The sequence below is a fragment of the Botryllus schlosseri genome, chromosome 9 (genome assembly GCF_051294905.1).
Source record: "Botryllus schlosseri isolate E-star chromosome 9, Bs_hap1, whole genome shotgun sequence".
Taxonomy (NCBI): domain Eukaryota; kingdom Metazoa; phylum Chordata; class Ascidiacea; order Stolidobranchia; family Styelidae; genus Botryllus; species Botryllus schlosseri.
In genome coordinates this window covers 6,184,129-6,208,433 of record NC_137244.1, presented here as the reverse complement: position 1 = coordinate 6,208,433, position 24,305 = coordinate 6,184,129, and the positions used below count along the sequence as shown (strand labels likewise).

Genomic DNA, 24,305 nt, shown 5'->3' with positions numbered 1-24,305 from the left:
GATGGCTGAAATATTTTTTGGTGTGATGTTGGGATAGTCCTTTTGACTTGTAGCATGGTGTAGTTCAGCTTATGAGGTCGCAGAGGGGTGAAAATGATTTTTCAAATTTCCGTTATAATATCACTACGGGCATGTCTGTTTTTTGAAGAATCATGTTTTTTGAAGAATCATGTAAAACAGTAGGAGCAGCACCGTTCACACCAAGATAGTTTCACGTTATAATATCACTACGGGCATGTCTGTTTTTTGAAGAATCATGTTTTTTGAAGAATCATGTAGAACAGTAGGAGCAGCACCGTTCACAACAAGATAGTTTCACATGGAGTCGCATTTTCTACAAATTTGGTTTGTGCCAAATAATGGTTTGTCGATCATCAGCAAAAGATACGTATTCTCGAATTCTCCTACTTGACATTCTTTGTATTGATAGTGGAAATCGCTATCCAAAGTACAACCCCACATTCCAGGTCAGCGTATCAAAGAACTCTGGTCAACATTCCTTCTAACTGAACCAGCGATAGCTGAGCAAATCGTGATCAAAAGGATGACACCAGCTTTTAGAACAGAAACAATCTTGTTACGGCAGCAAAAGTGAAGTAGAAATGGAATATTTTACAAAAGAGAAACGTAATAGTCATAAAAGTCACTTCATACAAGATTTAGTTCCATTAACGCCATCAAGAGAAGTGGAATGTCGTCATTTCCATTCTCTCGGAAGTCTTTATCTAGTCAGTACATATCCGTACATGGCCCAGCAAACGGATTCTAACTATAGCAGCGAAATGAAGTTGAGCCTTGCAAAACAGCTTTTCGCAAGCGTCTCGCTATCACGGCAAGCGTGTTGCTTCATTGCTTGATTTCAGTAGTTGCCGGCAAGGGTGTTCACCTGTTCACGAGTCGATGGCCACCTTCATCTGATTCAATTTTTTCACAAGATCTTCAATCTTTTGACCCCTGACAATTACAAAAAGGAGTATTGAGTAATTTTCACCCCAAACCGAATGCTAATCTTACTCTTCCGATAAAATATCTTTGAAATTTTGCACAAGATTTGGATTAGCGGCTTTTGTCGGCGACGAAAGTGCGTTTGCGGGACGTGATTCTTTCACTTGGTAATCGTACTTCGCACGGACTTGCTCCACTCTGTTTTTCAGATATCTCATTTTATCATCCATCTTTTTCAGGTCTCTTTCCATCTTCTCCTCTGCCTGTAATATTTTAATCGCGCTTTCAGGATTACATTCATTGTAATATAATTTATTCGGCCAAAAGACTTGTCATCGGCCCCTTTTCAAGATTCAATAGCACAATAGCAAGCATAAAACCAGAGGTGTAAAACTCGACTTTGGTAGCGGGTCAGATTCAAACCTTTTGATCCATTGCGGGCCAGACCAGTCAAATATTTATAAAATGTCACCTTTCTTTTTCACGGGAATGTTTATAGTCCTTGTGATGAATGCAAAAGATTCAAGTGTAAACAATGACGTTATAATTTTATTCATGGTTCAATCGCCATTCGGTATTTAGGTCTCATGATACAGGGACTATTTCGCACGGTTTTTGTGCCAACTTTACTCATAAAAGTGGTGCAAATTTAAGGTAAAATATTTCAATGTTCAAAGTGCAGAAAGTAAGCATTTTTGGCTGAAAAGCTGTTCAAGAAGAGGAATTTGTCTAAAAACATTACCCCACAAGTAGCAAATGTCGGCAAAATCTACTCTAGTACCCAAAAAACGTAGTGATGCGTTACTGACCACCTCTGCATAGGTTAGTATGCGATCACATACCAGTATTATGTGTGAGTGTGTTTTGGGGGTATTCATGGTGTTTGTCGACTACCATGGTCATTTACACCATGCCGATATCCTTCTTATTTTCCGTAACTGCCGACTTATAGCATGGTGCACGGCCAACCTCTAGGCTTTTGTAAGACACCGCTGACGCGGATGAGGTGGCGAGGAGTATTATGTAAAATATGTTAGATATATATAAGAAATACATCTGACTGAAATGCTCCACTCAAATGTCAACTTGTCATGGTCCGTTTGTCGTTAATTACCAGAGTAATTCCCTGTCAACATGCAAATATTTTTTAAATCCATCTCCACACCCTCTCAGATTTTTCTCTAAATTTATATACAACTAAAGTATCTAGTTCTGAGTACAACGAAATTTATTTCGGACAGTTTCGTTGAACGGCTCTCGAGTTATTGCAGTTTGAAAAATGATGATTTAGTGGTTACTCGACCATGAAATTTGGCAACATAAAACCTGTGTATGATTGTAACCGATATAGCTCAGAAGTTATGTAGAGTAAAGGTCTGAATGTGATTTAGCAATAATTGTTGGTACATCTTCTTCACTTTCCATGAATTTCCCCGCTCCACAGTATTGGGTCAAGGTTCAAAACGCGATTTCAAAATTGGTATATGTTAAAATCAGTGATGCATAATGATATTTTTCAACTCATCTGGTGCAATTCTATTTAAACCAAAATTTACATGTAAGGTGTCATATTAAAGCTGTTTCCAACTAGAATGCACGAAACTTAGTTTTATTATAGATATTTGACAGCAACATGGTTAAAAATGTAATATGGTGCATAATGCAAAATAGGCCATTTTTTAATTAATTTTAATTAATTTTATTCAGTGATTATCTGATTTTGCTATTATTATACTTCTTATATGATAATGTGTTTCAGTAGTTAATCATTGCCATGCTCAGAAAGTACTTTTATTTATTGCATGTGCATAATGCTTGCAAGGGTGCTTCTGGGTATACTGACTATCAGTAGTTCGAGTCAACATCCAAATGATATTTCAATTCGTCTTCACACCCTCTCGATTTCTCTTCAATATCATGTACAACTAAAGTACCCAATTCCGAGTAGAATAGAATCTAATTACTATATCTTTTATTGATCGGTTCTTGAGCAATTGCAGTTTGAAGAATGAGGATTTCGTGCTTACTCAACCATGAAGTTTGATGAGTGGAAACCTGTGTATGATTATAACTGCTAAAATCATTACTTATACGGGCTGCAGATTGTAATGCTGGTAAGCCCTACTGGAATCTCGGTACGTTTTGCATAATATAACATGTCAGCAGCGATGATTCTCCAAGTTGAAATAATTTATTAAATAATAATAAAAAAATTAAAAAATAAAACAGAACACAGGACAACGATTCCATACAGGCTGGTGAGCAATAATTGATGGTAAATGTTCTTCATTGACTAGGCATTCCCCTCCACATTATAGAATTAAGGTTCAAATCTTGATTTGAAAATAGACATACCAGTATGTTGAAATCAGTGATGCGTAACGATATTTCTAAACTCTCATGGCACGACTCTATTTAACTCAATATTCATAAGTAAGGTGTCATATGAAAGCTGTTACCAATTAGAATACATCAGAATTGGTTATGATTTGAATATATGTCAGGAACACACTTGAAAATATGATTTGACACTATATGCGGAATAGGTCATGAGCTAGTTAGAATGCATATTTTCAATTCAGCAACGTTCTATTCTTTCCAAGCTTTCATTTGACACCTTCCACGAAAAAATCGGTTTAAATAGAATTACGCTAGGCAGAGTTGCATATTTGTTACGCATGGCTGATTTTGAAAACATGATGACTTTGAGTTGACATTTGACCTCTAACCCCCGGTAGTAAAGGTAAAAAGTTGGGTCTATCCCAATAAACATATACCAAAATATCTAACTACATAAATTTAAGTCTGCCTGGCTGCAATTTGATGACTATAATGTCAATTGCAATTCGACACAGGTACCAAGCTGTATAGCAGTGGTCGGGAACCTTTTTTGTCCGAAGAGCCATATTGACCCTATATTTTCCATCTTAACTCCCAAAGAGCCATATATTTAAATCAACTACTACGTCACAATTGAAAAATCGTGACGTCATGTTAGCGCAAAATTCGAATTCACTATACATGGGCTTCATCGTTTGCACCGTATTTTATACGTAAAAACTCGTACTAATCATGCTGGTTGCTTTATTTGAGTAATGATTATGCAAAACTTGAGTCGCATAGATCTTTCGCAAGTTATATATTCCTAATTGTATTGCACTGAGAGGCAAATGATATTTTTCTAAGTTTAAGATAATTAACATTTAGATTTCCAGCAGACGTAGACAACAGCAAACGTATGAAACTACTTTTTAAACGCTTTTTACAGGTAATGCGTCTTTTGGTGATCTGTGGTATTCGTGGTGGCTTTGTAGTCTGATTAGTTCGGTTAAGCATCATACAAAATTGAGACTTGCGTCGGTTATACGAGATCGTAGGTTCGTCTTGATGATATTGTTAAATGCGAGGACCCATGATGACATACGTAGGCGGAGCAAAACATGGTCACTACACAGCAGCATTCAGGGAAGACACGTGCCTTACCTGTCTACTAGATTTTGAACATTTATACTATGAAAATCACGCAACTCGCCTATTTATTGTCCGAAAATATATCGTGAAAAGAGAGGTAAGGCATATAGGTGAGGCACGGTCGGGATTAGAATAGCGCAAATCATCGTAAATATCGTAGAATTTGTAATATCTGATAGCACTGGTCATCACATATTATTTTTAGCCAGACCAAGTAAGAGTGGTTTTGGGGGATCTGAAGGGCACTGATTCCAAATATGACCTTAGTTTTTCAAATTGGCTCCTATTTTGAATATAACCCATGGGGATGACATGAGGGTTTTTCATAGTCAATTATCTATTGATGTACAGAATGAAATTAGATGAAAACTACGATTTTTTTTCTTACCAAGTGAAATATTCAATGGTAAATGCCGTAATTTTGAACTTTCTTAGGGGTATAAGTATCTTCTGAACAAGAGCCAATCTGGCGAAACTATGTGATATTCGTATTCAGCAACCTCGAAAACCCCCAGAAACGGCTCTCAGATGTACTGCCCATTTTTTTTTCATCTTATAGACCAGTGTAATAATCGAATGTAATTGTCGCACCGATTTCGATTCGACTTCTCAATTCTCAATTCTCAAAGTATTCGGCGGTGAGACAACGTTGTGCCAGCAACTACAAAGCTACGTTGTCAATAGAGAACGTGGATAACTATGACGTTGTTTGTGATTTGAATTTGTAATTGTGAATGTCACTTCCACGGCAGTTCATTTCTCGCCGTAGAACAGGATGACAATGTGTATTTGAAAACTGCATTGTCATACAGGCGTCGCGTTGTCTGCTATTCTCATTGATCAATCGACGTATCGTGCAATCCGAGATTTCGTGTCGGGTACATTGAAATTCGGTAGTGTATTGGTCGCAGGCGAGACAACTTAAATTTGAGAATTTTGAAAAGGGGGTCCGAGCCCCTAACCGTGAATAAGCCACTGTATTAACCTCTCAAAGACATGTTTATACTGCCACAAGAATAATTATCTGGTCATGCTGAAGATATAAAAACAAGTTGCTGCAATATTGATAAATTATAAACAAAAATCAAATTTTCGCAAAGAGCCATACTTTATGCCCAAAAGAGCCATATATGGCTCGCGAGCCATAGGTTCCCGACCACTGCTGTATAGCGTCACGGCCGAGTGAGCACAAAATGTCATTTTTAAAATTGCAATAACTCTGCAGCGAATCGTCCGATTTTCTTGAAACAAAGTTCGTTATGCTCCAAATTTGATACCTGATCTATGGAAAATTTTCAATTAGATCTAAAGTGTAGTGGAGACGGGCGTTTGTATGTTGAGAGGGAATTACTCCTACTGGTATACCTATCGAAGAGATAACTAGCCATCCACGAAAATATCACGCATAAACTCACTTTGGACAGAACCGTAGCTTTTGATTGTGCGTGCTTCATCACGACCTCTAACCTCTTCGATAAAATTTCCCTGCGATCGCAGCATTCCTCGTATTTCTCAGCTAGGTCTCCAGCTGTGTCCATTAGATTGAATCTGAGGAGATATAAGCAAGCTATTAATGAAGTTCGTCAGGAAATTCTTCTCTAGTAATGCCATTGCCAGCAGTATGCTGAAAGTCAGGATTGCCAAACGAGTATCATTATTGCCTGATCAACAAGTATGCATGCTGAGATGCAGGGTTGCATTGGACGCTTCCTGATTAAAACATTTAAATTTTTTTAATCGGAAAGGTATTGCTGCTGTGGGTCCAAATCATTTTCAGAAGTCAAAAGTACATTTTTACTGGCCGCAAGATAAGGTGAACTAATATCACTGCCAAACCATTGGGGTTTCAATAAAATTGAGCGTCGACGGAAACTTTATGGCATATGATCCATAAATTCAAAAGTTGTCAATAGTAACCTTCTAGTTCTGTTTACTGTAAAAATCTCCATTGGCTCCCCCTTCGATCGATATGTGAAAACGTCATTTCAAAGAGACCCTCTGATATTTTATTAGAACGGGTTAATTTTCAACAGCGGAGAATGTTATTTTTAAGCTTATAAAATATGGCTCCTTTACCTGCGTCGAAGCACATCTTCAATCAACGACTAACTAGCCTAGTTGGATTTCAAAACGGAAAGAAAAGGGTAGGCCTATTGGATTGAGAGTTGGCTAAGGAATGAAAAAATTGAGAAGCAGTAAGCCGAGAGATCATACACTGATGGAGGTTATTGTGAAATTTTATCACATACTACAAACTATGACGTATATATCCATCCAAATTGCATATTCCATAGATCAGCAAAATATTCGAAATGAGCGATAAATCACCGCAACAAGCTTAATGTTTGCTGGAGCCTCCAGTAGGGCAACATTGGACATAGGCTAATTAATCCAAAAAAGGTAAAACATAGAACTTTTACATATTTATATCACGGAAAAGTTAATGAGAAGTAGCGTATATACCTTACTATAGGTCGAAACTGCGTTCAAATTGATGGTTACAAGGAGGCTGTTGGGTGTGCATTTTTGTTTTTGAAATTGTCAGAGGAGTAGGCCGAAAAGACTGTTCATTTTCATGGCCTATACATAGAAATGCTAGTAAGGCATCCAAACATACTTTTTAAGATTCTATAAAGTATGATTTGCAATATAAAAACATTATAACCAGTGGAGAAACCCCACAAATACAAGTTTATTTCTCACTTGCTGTCCATAAGTGCTCTCAAGTCATTTCGCTGCTTTACTTCTTGTTGCTTCAAGAAGTCCAACCTTTTCATAATCGCGTGATTCGCAAGCGTCTGTTTCAAGATGTACTCGTTACGGATGATTTGAGTCACTCTTGTAATCAGTCGACAGGCTTCCGAATCTATCAGTGTGTCGCCCATCGATGCGTCGTACCTACAGACGACAACAACGTTTTAAAACAGTGGTTCCCAACCGGGGGATGGGCACGCGAGTCGAATTTAACGGGGGCATGGGCCTCAGCATGATCTAATGATGTAGCCTACCTCATAGACACATAAAACTGATATTGCTTCTACCAATAGGTTATTTGTGGACTTGAATTATGATATCATTACAAACAATGACCTTTACCATTGCCATGAAAACCTAAAGTCCACCGTTTTTCGTAATGTTGATTGAATAGTATACTCATATTGAAATAAACCCAAATGTTCTCGGCTGACACTCGTCAGGGGTAATCGCCAGCAACTAGAAGAGAATTGGATAGAACAATCGTATCACAAAATATGACCTCACCAGACGTGTGTAAGCCAAAAATATTTTTCAGATAGCAGTGATTGGTGATTGCTATTCGACAAGCAAAAAGATTCTGATACGAGATCACATTTCCGAATTACGAGATCTTAAACATGAAAGTGCAGAGTGACTCCAGTGGCATGCGACTTGATAAACCCAAAATTAACCATAACCCGAACACTAACCATGAATTTAAACGTTCTATAATATATCCTAACCACAACCAAAACCCTAACCTAACCCTCAACTTAAGCCTAACCAAAACCTAACCCAGCTTACATGCTGAAGTGTCACTTGCTCGATGGTAGCATGCTATTATGTTGCATACTCAATATATATCCACAAGGGTTGTTAAAAAACTTTTTCTTTCAAATTTTCCTACCTAGTTGATAAAATTGTCAGGTTGGCTTAACGACTTCATAAAATAGCCATTAACATTAGAGCTTTTTTCATAAAGTTCAAAACTTTCTAACTCGAATATCTTCCCTTCTACAGGTTGGAATTAAGCAAAATTTGATATGCAGCGTTGTTTTAGTCAACCTAACAATATCATCAACTTGTCAGGGAATATGAAATCAAAAAAGAGACTTTTGAATAAGCCTAATATCCGCAGACCGCTTACATTACCTGAGCAACGGTTGAGTGTAATCCCTCTGCAGGATGGATCGAACGTGTTCTTCGAAATCCCACGAGTTCAAACTACGAGACATTGCCGACTCTACCGAAGTCTGTTCTGAAGAAATTTCTTCCAATGGCAGAGGTGCGGAAACGGGTTTGAGAACAGTTCTGCGAGGTAAAGCGAATAGAAAGATTAGTGTGACCCTTGCGAGATGCCTACAGGTCAATTAACCAAAATGCTTCACCTAGTCTATTTAGTGTGATACAAAGGTGAGATACTCAAGCATAAGAAACAGTAGTATTCATAGTAGATCACTGGTTGGTAGGGTCGTTCAAAAATAACTTCTCTTCCGGATTCCAGGGACTCACTGATCACATAGCTAGGTTGCCTAAAAAAAACACTGCACACCACATTTGGCTCAATTAAACTAGTAGATATGAACGCATATGGGTTTGATAATTTTCAATTTTTATTAAAAAATTATCAAATCGTACAGTAAACCCCATGAAATTGTCGAGGTATCTAAAAAAGATGCAGAACAAATCTGACGTTCAAATCTAACAGCTGGAATCGAGCCAAATTTGGTGTGTAGCTATTTTTATGCAACCTAACAATTTAATCAGTGAATCTTCCGACCAGGAAAACATATTATTATTTACAACTCTGTCATAAGAATGACTTACAACAAGGCAAGAACGGTACATCTTTTATCAGCTGTCAGGCAAAGCATGGATGGCCCAAAAAGCGGGTTCGTAGCGAAAGCAACCCCTTTAATCGCAGATTCACGATTCGTTGAAGACGGTTTTGTGCAGATGATATGCTCAACAGCGCATGGTCTTGCCTGGAAATAAGCAATTGTCAAATCATCAATCAGAAACGATGAAAATGCACGTCGATCTTACCTGCGATAAGTCGTTTAGGACATCTTTATCATCGTCATCTGCTTCAAAATAGGAGGCGATCTTGTCCATCCACGGCAATACGACGGCTTGAATTCCAAATTTCGAGCAGCTGTGATAACGGCAGTACAGCAACGGATCTGGCAATCGAGAGATTGTGATTGACTAAGAATGTCTCACCACACTGCATGAAAATGCTAGGAAGGTGTTGAACAGTCCATACCACACTCGTACTACAATCTAGAATTGTAGAATGTACAGGAGTCTATTCATTATATACAGTACGGTACATTACATTCTTTACCAGTGACACACCCCCCTTGATGAGTGGGGAAATTTCGAAAAAGTTTATAGATGAATTATTTCTTTAACATAATCATGTGCAATGGTAGCTCGTATCACATCGATATTTTAGCGATTTTGGTGCCTAATCCCGTCTATTACCCCGCTTGAGCTTAGCTCAAACGTACCTGACCATAAGCTCAATCAAAAACCAATGGTTACACTTCATTCAGGGACATCATCTGATTGGTGCAAGGTTCAGCATCAGTCAAAATCGAGCATCAGTATGTGGATGGTATGACACAAATATGACATTAAAGCATAATATACGGTAATTAGGATTATTTCCATTGTCGAAACTTGGAAGTTTCAGCACAAATAAAACTTATTCCGAGTTCAAGAAACATCATTTCTCTCAGGCATCTTTGCGCCTTCCCTCAGATGCTTTCACATACCCCAGTTTGAGAAACAGATTAAGATCAGCTAACTAAGCACTCTGCTTGCCCTGTTATTTCAAGTGGCTTTGCTGCAAGCCTACTTCCACTTGCACAGAAGCATATGCTTTTGAAACTCCTGTTTACATAGCCTAGGCCCAGGTAGGAGTCCGAATCCAAGCCGTTTAAACATTTTCCTATCTTTTCACTCTATCACAGTCTTGTGGTGTTTTGAAATGATGAAATTATCATCAAACTCATACTCAAACTGCCCATATTCGTAGAAATAGCTATCCTGCGTTTACCATGGAAATGCGTCTCACAAATTTTCAAGTTGGGGCTGCAACAGGGAAATAAGAGGCTTTAGACACATTGTTAATACCTAGTTGTTGATTACTTTCAATTTCAACTTATAGAACACATAGTCACTTTACTTTCACTTTGACCAGCAAGCTATAATTCACAGAACTCTCTAAACACTTTGGAATTTTCTCATCCAAAATCAAATCCGTTCAGCGAACACAACATTTTTTGATGCTGTGATACAAATGACTTTATTACCGTGACACTGCAAATACAAACAATTATTTCATGAACAGAAAGAAAGAAAAACATAAATTCATAATTTGTAAATAAGGACTTTCAAAGGATCTTTGCCCATCTGTATGAACTTCTTCTGTTCCAACTGCCGGTGATACCAACCGCAGAACACGTTCATGTCGTCCTTTAACCCATCGACAGCCCTGCAAGCTCCCATCAAATTCCTGTACAGAGAAACTCATTGACATAAACACAGGTGACATCCTTGGGCATTTACGCTACCTGTACACAACTCGATATAATCTCTCGTTTTCTCTGTTCATTTTTTCGATATCGCCAAATTGCAGGAGCAGAAGAATCAAGTCCGTCACACTGTAGCACGAAGATAACTTGCAAAACACCTGTTCTGAACATATCCCGGTCTAAGTACTATGCCAGCGATGGGATGTCTATTCCGCAAAACCTCGACTGTAGACAGTGGGGCTTGCGACGTTGAGTTTTTTCTCCTTAATTCGTCGACATCCTTTTCCAATTGGTCCACTTTTGAGAAGGAAAGAGCAAAATATCAAAACCAAGCATAAGTTAATGTTCTTAAACATTCTTACACTGCGAGTCCACTAAATAAATCAGGTGGACAATGCAGCAGTACTCAATAAATGTTTTGAAATGTTACCGGAGTGCAAGTAGTAGCTGTTATTCAAGTTAGAATCATTTAAACTTACAAAAGCAGACTTAAAGATAAATAATTTTAAAGAGTTGCGATTGTACCACAACTGACTATGAATTCAGATCTACACACCTCAACTGTTACTACAAGAGCCTAGTAATATTACTCTTGAAAATGAGGTAGACAAACTTGACTGCAGTTTAATTGAAAAATTAACACATCAAGACAAAAGGAGTATAAAGTCAAAACAACTCTACTAACTAGTGCCAGAGAAACTTATTTGAACACTTTAAAAATTACTGTTATCGACCACCTCTCCTTGTTTTTCACGAGTGCCTTTACCTGAACAACACATTACTCAAAACAGTTAAGCGCCGAACACCGGTGTAATGATTTCAATGGCCAACATGTTCTCAGGGTAAATCAAGACATCCTGGAAACAACCTCGCGATACCTGATCTGCGAAGCAGCAACTGGCTCGGCTTGGGACTGAAGTAGGTAACACACGGCGGTTCGCGGTGCCTGATATGCTCGCTGTAGCACGGCATTTTCCGCAACTGCTTTAACTCGGATTTCTGTCAGCGAAAAGTTACAATTTGCAGCGCGAATAGACGGACACCTTGACCCTGTGGTGGTCAGTAACCACTTTGCCTTCTTGCATTACTTACCCAAGCGGTAATGAATGCTGTGACTACTTCTACTTGCACTCAACAGTTTTTTAGGGGTAAACTACTTTTCCCACTTTAGATTTTCTAAAGTAGAGAGTAGTTTTAGGGATATGGTTCCATCACGTTTATAAATGAAATCGCAACCATAACCGAGAGAAAGAGCCAGTAACCAAATACATTTTAGAAAATTGCACAAACTCGTAGTCAAAATGATCACCTCCGGTTAACAGCTAAATCCACTGTTCGAAACAACATACTTGAGTACCCTTCAGACCTTACATTTATACTTCGACATCAAGTATTTTCGACACGCCTTCTCAAACTGGGGGCGAGAAGCTGCTGTCAACTGAAAATTCAAGTCATGCGGACCACTGTTTCATGGTTATTGCTCTGTGTAAAGTTGGAATTTGAGAGTTCTCTCATCAACAACAGTTGAGATTGCTAGCATACTGGTTACATTTTGTGATATGGCGATAATGGGGCACAAAACTTTTCACTATCGTAAAGGAGGGTGTGTCTTAAAAAGTTTGAGAACCACTGCGCTATGGTGGAAATTCGATTAATGTATATATTTTCCACCCATGGATTTACAGTGCTGCAGGAGAGGTCAACTATTTTTTATTCCAGTGCGTGACTGTGCCCAACCTTTATCTTCCTGCTCGTCATTTCGTCGTACAAAAGCCTCGACACCGGGTTCGGAAGATGCGGCACCATCTTGCACACTTTATCAAGATCGCTCATCGACGTAGACTGCCACTGTTCGACGCGAGACACGTTCGCGCTCACCGCGTCTTTGAACGTGGGGTTTACGGATTCCGTCAAGGACGGCTCCCATTTACTACTGGGGTCTTCGATGAAGGAATTATGGGGCGGCGGAGGGTGATATTCGACCCGGTTGTGTGAATCCGCATGAGGCTGCCCTGGTTGCCGCGGAAACTCCTTCAGACGCAACCGGTTCGAGACTTTGGAGCAAAACTTCATAATGCTAGTCCCGGAGAGTAAAGATCCCGCGTCGCTGTCGCCGTTGGACAACGCAAAATTATTCTTCAAGTACGCCTGGCTTATTTTGGAATCCTCGTAGTCCTTGAGCATCTCGTGCACTTCCCTGTTCTTTCGTTTCACGACCCTGGCGGACTTCAAGTGTCTGCTGAAAAAGGTCATGTCCGAAGTACCGTAAGGCTTAACCACGGCCATGGCCGATTGCAGATCCCTGCCCATCCTGACTGACCTGACTCTGAACTGACCTGCAACCCTGTCTTGTGTGCTACACTTGATCCTGGTCTACATTGTGACATCACAAAGCATAGTCCACAAACAGAAATCAAATCCGTGGTATTTCTTGAAATGTAAGTTTTCATTCAAACCATATGCCATGACGTTGTTTCCAATGGGCCAGAGATTTACTGGCAGTGCCTTTCAACCAGGGGTTGTGAAGATGCTGGTCTTTTTCTTAGAGATCACTAGGGCAAGTTTTTGCAGCTTTTGCAACTTTTTTTAAACAGCTTTCATCAGCTTCCTAAATACGCAGAAGTTATGTAGCATGGTGTATCAAGCTGTTTGGAGGATTCTTATATTGCAACTTTTTGCAACTTATCAACTTTTCATGCAAATAGTCGCTAGGTTTTTTTCCGATTTTTCATGCAATCAACTTTGTACTGTAAATATTCGGCCCTACCGTACATGTAAATAGATCGCCTGATTATTTCACTGTCGTTTAAATTTGACGTCCTTTCTGATTTGACGTGCTTTCAGGCTAGACCGCCAAAAATTATATTTTTTCATGCTATTGAGTTCGTTGATGTCGCCAACACTCAGTTTTGTTACAGTGCCTTGGATTCAAATCGATTGTAGTAACTCATACCCCAATAATTTCGAGGAACTTGTCCATAAATGCAATTTTTAGTGCAACCCTCAATAAAACTAAATGCTCATTTTTACTGCAACTTTTGTGAAAAATAAATGCAACTTTCCACGGATTTGACTGCAACAAAAACTTGCCCTAGTGATCACCTTTCCAAATTTACAGTCACGAAACATTTTTAAATAGGAAATTGGGTTACGGCCATAAAAAGGTTGGTAACCACAGTCAATGAGTGACATTTGACATACGCTATCAGTACATACCAGCGGATTGAAGTGACATGCTCAACACTATGAACTATAAAATGTTGATGTTACCCGTGTTTGTGGCAGGGTGTCGAACTTATTTTGATCGGTCGGTCCGCGCATAACAGATACATTGATTTAGGAAGATTCGCTTTTACCCAGCAACTTCATATAAGTCTGAGGCTATCATATCTTGCATTGTCCCTACCTCGGTATAACGCAACAGAGACGTCCACGTAATTTCGGTCTTCTTCGTCCCGGTTGATCTCCGAGCCAAGCTCCACGGTTTCGTAAACGTACAGGGTTGGCGCGATGAATTCTGTGGCGGCGCCTTTGCTTTTGACAGACAATACAGACGCGGGCCAAGAGCGTGTCGACTGAAATGAACGAGAAAATGGTGACTTTTTAGGGTTTCAGTTCAATCAACAGTATCCAGTAGGCAGCGAATTAAGATTTCAAAACCTGCTTATTGCCCAAGGTTACTTAGTACTTCTGTTTTGGTGACGTGAGCAACTTCTTTGTCGACATTTGCTAGTAAACACTAGTACGGCAAAGAATTCTAGCCAGCACTAGTTCATACCGCAAATACCCCATCATTAGAGACTGCCGCATTCTCAAATTTCTGTGTACGAATCCAACACATCAATCCACCAAAAATCCAGCTACGTCTACACATCCGAGCAGAAAAATCTTCCCAACATCAGAATTGCAGTCATCTCCACTTACAATGGTAACAGTAAGAGAAAATTAATCACACCATGATTAAATCAATAGAAAAACAGCATTACCGGTTCACGAAATTGGCACACTGAACCACGCATAGTCGCTTAACTCAGTGGTGGTAAGTAACGAAGTACCTCTATTTGTCTGGAGTACTCAAGTACGATTGCCTACTTGAACAAATTTCTCCATTGGTTATGTCTTAGAGTACTATCGCTTCGTTTTCTAGTAACAATTATGCTCTATTTTACGAAGTAGTTTTGATGTGTGTTGATTACTTGATTGACTTCCACGAAATAGCCACACTAACTTGTAACAGTTGTCATAGCGACCGGTTCATATAGCTCACTGTATCAAGGTATTGCTAACTGAATATATTTTTGAAATTGCACCTATTTCTATTGCGTCCTTGATCATATTGCGTTGGTCGCCAATATGCATCCTGCAATTTACAATAACAGTCACTACTGATTAAATGCTTCTACTTGTTAGAACTGCATACCCACTTCCACTCAAAGTGCTATTGCCAATCTTAGAAATCGTTACTTCTACTCAAACTTGAGTAGAAATTTTCAATGTTTCTGCTACTACAGTGCCAATAACGACTACTTTTACCAGTTCTGAGCTTGCTCACGACAATGAGATAGCTGTTCGATCGATTTTGACATTTTGACATAAAATTTGACAATACTTTGAATAAAATATCAAGCATATCAGCCGCAATCTCGCCTGCGATTCACTGATGTCGTCTTCAGAATCGTAATCGTCGTCGCTCGCAAGAGCCACGCAATGATGAACCCTGCCCGATGAAGTCGCTATAGCCAAGACAGTCGGGGTGCAGTCCAGGACAAGAATGGAACACGCGTCGACTCCATAATTATCTTCGGCCGGCGGTTTCATTATCAACGGTCCCTGAAGAATGCCTCTCCTATACCTACAAATTGCGGCAAACTGTAAACCATGCGCCGAGAAAGATAAAAGTGATGCTACAGATGATACTCGAGAACAAATATTGCTGCGAAATTCAACCTCGATAAAACGAATGCAATCTCGACACCATTATGGACGAAGTCCGTATATCACAGTAACTGTAACAGTAATTTACTTTCATACCTATTTTTAATTTCATTATTTCATTTGCGTAAGTCGCGAAGATGCATTTCTCATCTAACTTTGGAAACTACTTGCTTGAGCAACTTCGAGACCTTCATTTTCTACTACCATGAAGCAGTTTTGACGTCATAGCAATTGCTACTTCCTCGTGACTAGAGCGGGAATTTATGACATTACCTCTATTTATACTTGATTTATTAAAGCTGAATAACAATCGATCACATCTCTGCCCCGGGAGTAAATGTAAGTAAAGCAGACATAATAAAATGTTCAATAAAAACCAGAGCACAAGATTCCTAATAGAATTCAGTAATCCACACCGGCTATCTGAGCATGAAGTCAAGAGCAGCAGGATATCTCCGTTTCCTTGTAACAAGTATATCGGGTATAACTGCGCCGAAGTAGCATCGCCTGTTTTCTGACGACGTAACTTTGTCTTGCTCTTCTCTTGAACGATTACCGGCCGGGCAAATGCAAACGACACGACTACTTCACCGGTCACAGAATTTATCGAGAACCTGTCAACAACACGCAACATGAGTGACGAGGTTCAACATTGAAGGACGTACCCAAAGCATGCCATGGCTGATATATTCCTGATGATTTGCTACAGGCATTCGCCTAAATGGGAAATTCGTCATCTCCCGACCACCGCACAATTACAAGAGAGATTATTACAAAAACATATAGGTAAACGATATGAATATACGATTGCCACCCACCTGCTATGATGTCATAACAGGGATACCGGTAAACACTTTGAAAGTTCAAATTTTTTGCGGCCACAAGGAAAATAAAGCTAGCTGAACATCAATAAATCTAATTTTGTATTTTTTAACCCTTCCACTATTTCATAATGCTGTGCCACAGGGTTGTAATGACCCAAGTCATGATTTTCTGATGACTCGACTTGACTCATGTCATTTTCTCAAAATAAGGAAATGACTCGACTCAATCTGCGTATTGACTCGACTTGGACTCGGACCAATTCATATGACTCGAGTCTCACACGGCCAAGACCGGCATTTCACTGTCATTTCGAAGAATAGTAAAGTAACTGCAATGTGGATAAAAAAATTCTTCAGTGTAAAACGCATATATTTTTATCAGTTGAAAAGATCGATTTTCACTACTTGACTTTGATTCGAGTACTAGCCATATATGTATCATTGTTAACAATTTCCTTGAGTCGTGGAACTGGGCCGTTCAGACAAAACCTAACTAGAAACAAAGCTGATTGAAAAAAGGAACGAAGATTTGGTGCATATCCGATACTAGGTTCAGCTAGACTACATAACTATATTGACACAATGAATTCCCATTTCTTCTTCCAAGTTCTTACCTCGAGGATGACAATGAGAAACGTGACACGCTGGCGGACTGTTGCCCGAGCTTGTGAAGCTGCACCGGGCTTTGAAGATCGGCGCCGGTCTGAAACACCCGCAGCGTGTTATCAGACAGCAAGAGGCACAAATGGTTGTCGCCTGGAGAGCCCGGATGCCACGCCGCTTCCAGTACCTTCACAGAAACGGAAGTTCGGAAATATCTTTCGGCAACGGGCAAGCATCTGCGAACAGCAAGTGACTGTTGAATGCATTTTGTACCATTGCTAGGGTATTAGAGAAAATGTTTCACGATAAAACCTAATTATGTTATGGCAAAGATATATTGTCGTTCCTCTGATTGATGGCCCTCGGGTCTGAGGAATTAAATGTGGCAGAAGTATGCATTCACTTAAAAAACTGCAGTCTACACAATTAACAAGTTTATCAAAAATATATTTGATTACACCATATCCAAAATGATACCACCCTCAACCACACAATAAGCCTTAAGTTTATCAGGAACGCATATTAAGAAGATTGATTGTTCACAATCATTGTTAAAGACTTGCGAGATGGGTCATCAATAAAACAGTTTTTGCACACTGGCGTGCAAAATTAAATGGTGAACATATCAAGCGAAAAATTTCAAGAATACCACTGCAAAGAGACGGTACATTGATCGGAATAAATAAAACAAACATAAAAATTTAGCTTACTTGCAATATGTGTGACTCCCCTGTTTGGATTGACGCCACCGCTCAGGTAGTACCAAAACTGCGGCACATTTGTCTCCTACCAGGGCTACCCTCGTGCCTGACGAATTGAAGATGATCCTTTTCACATCAAATGTTGGCGGTGGGGAGCATTTTAGTTTCTGTTGCATACACGTGGCTGTTTCAGATATTTTTAGTGAGCCACTCATTAATCATGCTACATTGATGCTGGGTCACACAACTGAAGTAACAATTTTCATGACAGACCAAAGCTACTTTATCTATGGTATTGAATAGCATATTCTTATTGGAATGAACCCGAATACTTTCGGCTGACACTCGTCAGCAGTTAGTAGAAAATTGGAAAAAACATTGTATATCAACAATCGTATCTCAAAATATACATGGTATGTGGAAACAAAATCGTTAAAAGCTACTTAAATAGAAAGTGCCAACCAAGGGACCTTTGCCAAAATGCCACGGTGTGTACCTAGCTTAATAAATCCATTTTACAATGATGCACGAATCGATTGCACTGATTCAGAGGTTGTGAACTCCACTTAAATTTCTAATTGAACAGTAGGCCTATATTCATATTGAAATTTACCCGAATATTTTCGACTGAAACTCGTCAGGGGTAATCGTCAGCAACTGGCATTCATTTAAAAATTACATTGTAGGCCTATATCAACAATCCTATAACCAAATATAACGGTCTGAAAATTTGATAATCAAGGCAAAGAGATCGACAGATTAAGCATTGTCTGGGCCGTTCACACTTTCATTTGTGCACCTTGGAGTCGACTTTTATCAAAATACACCAACCTTGTTTGTGGCAACAGAATGGGTTTGTGAACCATCTAAAAACTGCGTTCAAATTGAAGCGATCCCTTTGCCTCGATTATTCGAAATTTCATGTATGTTCATCATATTTGGAGAATAAGATTGCTGAATGCTGATACACATGTTCTTTCTAATTCTTTACTAGTTGCTGACAATTACCCCTGACGAGAGTCAGCCAAAAATATTATGGTTTATTTCAATATGAACTTACTATTCAAATGTCCATTGAAGTTCTGTACCTCCAATAAGCTCTGCACTCAAATTTCTGCCTAGTGGGTATATAAGTGAAATGATTTAGACCAGTAGCCTATCCAGTTAAATTACATACATTTGGTTATTGAAATCTACTACTCCACATACTCTTCAAGGAATTATTGAATCCCAGTTACCTGAATATCATCGTCTTGATGGTCCTGAGCCTTGGCTAAGCTGACAACGTTGAGGCACGAATTCTGATTGTCCCAGACATAGAGCGAGCCGTCATGAATGTGCATCAATTGTTGAGGCTTGTCGGAAACACTGTCGTCTGCATTGTTCCACTCCAGTTGATGAAATATCGTATGATTCTCGATCGCATCACGAAATTTTTGAATGCTCATCTTAGATAAACACAAGTAAACAAATCTGATAAAATATGAATGATATACATCTATAAACATTAAACAGTGAAAAAAAACATTGCAGGTTGGCCAAGACAAAGATCTGTACAAAGATCATGGTGCTACATGGTCATTTTACAGCTGGCCAATATTCCTTAATATGATTGCTGATGAGTGTAAGGTTTATAAATCGTGTTGTAACTAAATTAGTGAGAGCTCATTTTCGTCTGCACCACCAAGGTGTTTGCACAATCGAAGGAACCGCACAGTTATTGAGCCAGCAACAACATATTTTCAACACTGTCCCCGAGTGCTTGACGCCCAGCAGGGCAGCCATGGATACCATTTTTACGAGCGACCCTTTTTTGTCTGACCCAACCGGGATTAAACAAACGACCTTCACACCGAGGATGCGGACAATAACAATCTATTATTTCATGAGGATTGAAACGTGTTTTAGAGCAGTACAGGTTTCTAGATGTCAGACAGCTATATTACGTATCTCTTCTGGGATGAAACCACTGTCTCTCTCGATGCAACTCGTGCAGAACCTTTTTCCGTGGAACAAACTGCATGTTTCATCGACGCACACGCAGCAATTGCAAATAGAACAATGGCCGCCGATAACCAGAATTTCTCGGTTTTGAGAGAACGGATTATCCATCACGTAAACCTCTTCCTTGAAATATAGTTTTTTCGGTCCTTTCGGTATATCTCCATAGTATTTGTAAGGGGCGTGTAGACAGCAGAGGGAACATGTGAATACAGGAAGATCTTGTTCTGGTTCAGGAGCTTTTTCCGTTGTTTGCGGTGTGGACATTGCAGTTCATTCAGCTTTACTTTATTCAACGCTAATCTTAAGACACCTGGACAAATGCATGACAGTCAATAGTCAATATTTTAATGAATTCTATAACAACGCTTCTGTAGATTTTTGCAAACTGCGATTCACATTTCAATCATACTAAAGCATGTAGGCACTTGAATTTTTATATTGTAACATAATCAGATTACATCAGGTTACTGTGTTCCAAAATTCAATCAAAGGATAGATTTGTGCCAGCAGAGCAAACTGGAGCCATTGTCACTGAACAGTACACAACTACACATGTACCCTAGAACTCCAAGCAAAGTAAATAGTACGTTAAAATAGTGTATATTATTCATGCAGAAGAGTCTTCACAATAGCATATATCATTTGAGCAACCATCGCTAGTCGATGACTTCATAACTTTTCCCTATTCACCATCACCCTATTTATATCAACTCCACCACAGTCCTGAAGGACAACGTACTTATTGCAGTTTGTAGCTTATCGCTGGCAAGAGGAATTATACCCATCTACCAGTCTGTAATTCAAACATTTTGCCGCATGATATCACAGGACTGAGTAGGAGACAGCACATCAAACTTCAACACGATTTATTCACTACCGATCGCATTTGAAATATTTTGGACAGGATAGACAGAAAATTCAGTACATGGGAAAATTTCTGTCATAGGTAATTAAAATTACCTCACACACGACTACATTGACTAGCTTGGTAATATTAGATGCAATTTTGTTAATCAACCTCTCAGCAATGAAGTGTTGGTTCAAAAAACATTGAACATTGCCAAAGACAAAGCACGATTATCCAGATTATCAACACGATATCCTTTTGTCCGCAATCGAGACAGACCTCATGAGAATAACGCTTCAGTTTTCATCGCCTTCCATTTCCACGTCGTCACTGATCGTGAGATCATCCAGCATTTCTTGCAAGGTCACCCGTGGAGCGCCTTCGTCATCTGTGTCAGTCGGTACGTGTGACTTATCGACGTAGATATTGACGTTTTTACGGTACTCATGGTCTTCTTCAAGATCCTCCATGAATCCCGCGTAAGATTCATCGTCAGACGCTGGATTCGTGGCAAGTCGTTTCAGCTTCCAATCGCGTCTTTTGCGACGTCTCATCTTATCGCCGAACACCTTCTTGACAAGCACAACATCCGGGACGTGATCTTGATCGATTTTTTCCAACTCTGTGTTGCTGTGGTTGGAATTCCGCAAGTCATACCCCAGCACCATGTCTCCAGGGCTCAACAAATGCCCGATGTGCGTAACAGTGTGCACGTAATCGTCATTGATACCCAACTCTTCGGATTTAACTACCCAACAGTCCGCTAACAGGTGCTTGTGCGAGATAGCACCTTCTCCTGACTTATGTACTCGATTACGAATTGGTTCCACTTCCATTACAATATAAGTCACCAAGTTCTTTGGTGAAGTGCACGAAAAAAATGGACATCTCCAATACGCAGTGCCGGAAACCTCACAAATCTGCAGAGTCTTGAAATCGATCAAGTGGATAGAATTAGTGACGCGGAGGCAAAGAGCAAGCTGACTCATATTTCCGAGCTGTTGCGATAACTTCTTGGGGAAACAGACCACGTCGTTCTTACACACGGGCGGTATTTCGACGGAGAAAGTAGTTTTGTAGTTGTAAATGTTGTTGTGAATGTCGTGAGATATCAGCTGCTGGTCGGATTGGTACCGAGACGGCATGACGCTCATGAGAAAATTGGTAAATTTCCTAGCGTCTTGCTTGGACGAGTAGAAAAAGTCAAGTCCGTTCGGCAACTCTGTGATCTTCGTGCAGTTCGTATGCATTTTGTGTTTCAGGATTAACTGTTCCAGGTAATAAAAGGTTTTCTTGTGGGCGGTCTTCTGCCTAACTTGCACCACGGAGTTCCAAAAATCCTTAGCCTCCACGCGATGGCAATCGTTGCACATATGATTGTTGACGACAAACTCGACAACAAAGGTTTGTTGCAAAAAAGTGCCTCCTTCCACTTCTTTCTGGACAGTGATCTTGACCTTGACTCTGCGTGAATGCGGCTCGGTCCATATGAAAGATGCGTCGACAAGACGTACCTTCGTCAGAGTGGATTTCAATCGTTTCAAGCAAACCGCAAGCAGCTCGCGGGACTCCAACGTAGCCTTAATCCACGCGCTGGGCGGAGAGAGATACCTTTCGCATTTTTTGCACATCAGCAAATTCCCCGACTTTGGAATGCCTTCGGTTATATCGACACGGGATCTCAGACAATCGGCACAACTGTTGCTCGGGTTGGGCGCAATAGGGATCCCACAGTCGCAGCATAGAATGGTTCCCACCCCATTGCTATTTGGCACGAATTCCTCCATCATGAAAAAATGGAGGATATATAGTGACAATTGTATTTAACACTTTTCTAAAATTTTCTATCGATGTTAAATATGAAATAAAGTAAAGTGTTACAATTGAAGGATAGTGATTATTTAGGTAAAAAGTAGGCTATACAGCTATAGGCTGGATTGGTATCCCGCCCCCCGGTACGTTTAGCGTAATACATTTGGTGTGCCAAGACGGTTCTCAGTAGAATCATTGGTGTTTACACACCTTTTACTTAAAATTATAGTGCGTTGGCTAAAAAAAAGGTCCACTTTCGATCGAATCACGAATTTCCTATTTAGAGTCATTCATGCCCATTTTTACTCGAATCTCTCCATTTTCTTAGCTCAAAAAGCGGTAAAGGAGGACATTTAGGCGTCTTCGGAGGACATTTTCAAAAACCTGAAAAAGAAGGACGTTAAATAAAACCCTACACAACAAGGCAAAGCAAGTAGCCTGCAGTGTACCAATAGTCAATCGTTAGTTCGTCGGTCGTCAATACCTCAATAATGAAGAGGTGCGCGAAGCTGAATCGTAATATTCCTACTATGCGACTATGCGACATTTGCTGTGTCCTCAGTCCCTCCATCCATACCTATTACGTTGTTTAGGTTAGAAATCTATACGCTAACGGCTAACCAAGCAATAACGTAGGACCCTGCGCAGGACTGAGGACTCCATGTCATGCTTGAATTGAATATTTTTACAAGAGAGGCATCATTGATTACGCAATTCATGCATGGGATGATGACCAGAGATGAGCGGATTTGGAATTTCTATGTCCCAATCCAATCCAAATCCGAAACTTCAAATCCAAATTCCAAACCTAATCCATAACTTTTTCATAGTCCATGTCCAATCCTAATCCGATTCCAATTTCACATTCAGAAAAAATGGGACTGGGAAATTTACTTTCACAACCAACGATTCTCTGATTTAAAATAACTTAGCATAGGGCTGCACCTCTCATGTTCATCATTATCATCATTGGTTTATTAGCAATTTTATCAGTTCAATACACCACAAAAAATGCAATACAATGAAAGAAAGGAAGGTGTCGAAGCGACTAGGTTGTCTATGGAATCTGACACCCACCTTGGCCTAGGCGATGTAAAGAGGAGGCATGCACACTGAATGAAGTAAAGAAGATAGTATAGAAAAAGAAAGCGACAAGTAATAGGGCGGCATGTCATGGGAAGCGAGATCGATAGGTCAGTCGTGATCCGGTAATCTTGAGGATGGACTTCATTTGCACCGAGCGAGCCATAGTGTAGTGTAATATAAGTATATAGGGTTACCATACGTCCTCTTTTGAGAGGATTTGTCCTCTTTTTTGACTTTGTTGAAAGTGTCCTCGGAGGACGCCCTTCTTTGTCCTCTTTTTTGAGATTTTGTCCTCTTTTTTGAAAATTTAGGTGACATTTAGAGCAAAATGCGAGTGATATGCCGTAAATTAGCACAGAAGTGAAGCTCCGTCAAAAACGGTAATCTAAGCTCTGAGCGAAAAGTTGACCTTTTTTTTAGTCAACCGATCACAAAGTGGGAAAAATTCACCGATTTTTGAGAATTCTTCTCCGGCTTTGCAATTCTCAAATTTCTGAAAAAGTGTCCTCTTTTTAGATTTCCAAAATATGGTAAGCCTATAAGTACATCAATAAATGATCTGAATAAAGTTTATCGCCATTCGCCACACGACATATTAATCTCCCAGAAAATCGGTAAATCCAATCCAAATCCTAATCCGTTCAGAAAAAAATCTCTTATCCTAATCCAATCCAAATCCGACACAAATTTCACAAATCCTGTTTTTTCAAAACCTATCCTAATCCATGCTCATCTCTGATGATGACAACGTAAGCTCCCTCGTGCGTCCATCCTTCCATTTATATTTCTAATATACTTT

The 24,305-nt window shown here is 39.7% G+C and overlaps 2 protein-coding genes across 4 annotated transcripts in view; both read right to left on the bottom strand.

Moving 5' to 3' along the window:
• Positions 1 to 555: 555 nt before the first annotated feature.
• The window catches only part of LOC145446931 (armadillo repeat-containing protein 8-like), a 393,366-nt gene continuing 369,616 nt past the window's right edge, over positions 556 to 24,305 (bottom strand). The window contains exons 2-14 of the mRNA XM_080325315.1: positions 18,996 to 19,230; positions 17,767 to 17,924; positions 17,068 to 17,292; positions 16,046 to 16,243; positions 15,342 to 15,546; positions 14,101 to 14,269; positions 9,199 to 9,335; positions 8,980 to 9,137; positions 8,305 to 8,463; positions 7,120 to 7,314; positions 5,832 to 5,964; positions 1,015 to 1,208; positions 556 to 954 (exon numbers count right to left, since the gene is read on the bottom strand). Coding sequence (XP_080181441.1) covers positions 891 to 954; positions 1,015 to 1,208; positions 5,832 to 5,964; positions 7,120 to 7,314; positions 8,305 to 8,463; positions 8,980 to 9,137; positions 9,199 to 9,335; positions 14,101 to 14,269; positions 15,342 to 15,546; positions 16,046 to 16,243; positions 17,068 to 17,292; positions 17,767 to 17,924; positions 18,996 to 19,205 — 2,205 coding nt within the window. The 5' untranslated portion in view covers positions 19,206 to 19,230 and the 3' untranslated portion in view covers positions 556 to 890. The remainder of the gene's footprint in view (positions 955 to 1,014; positions 1,209 to 5,831; positions 5,965 to 7,119; positions 7,315 to 8,304; positions 8,464 to 8,979; positions 9,138 to 9,198; positions 9,336 to 14,100; positions 14,270 to 15,341; positions 15,547 to 16,045; positions 16,244 to 17,067; positions 17,293 to 17,766; positions 17,925 to 18,995; positions 19,231 to 24,305) is intronic.
• On the bottom strand, positions 10,439 to 14,074 carry LOC145446938 (uncharacterized). Of its 3 annotated transcripts, XM_080325329.1 has the most exons (5): positions 12,432 to 14,071; positions 11,573 to 11,693; positions 10,915 to 10,991; positions 10,734 to 10,852; positions 10,439 to 10,675 (listed from the first exon to the last, which is right to left on the bottom strand). In XM_080325329.1, the coding sequence occupies exons 1-5, from the start codon at positions 13,002 to 13,004 to the stop codon at positions 10,531 to 10,533; spliced, it is 1,035 nt and encodes a 344-aa protein (XP_080181455.1). In that variant the 5' UTR covers positions 13,005 to 14,071; the 3' UTR covers positions 10,439 to 10,530. The 3 variants fall into 3 exon arrangements, with proteins under 3 accessions (XP_080181455.1, XP_080181456.1, XP_080181457.1); XM_080325330.1 differs by lacking the exon at positions 10,915 to 10,991 and having other exon boundaries at positions 12,432 to 14,074; XM_080325331.1 differs by lacking the exon at positions 10,915 to 10,991 and having other exon boundaries at positions 10,734 to 10,857; positions 12,432 to 14,073.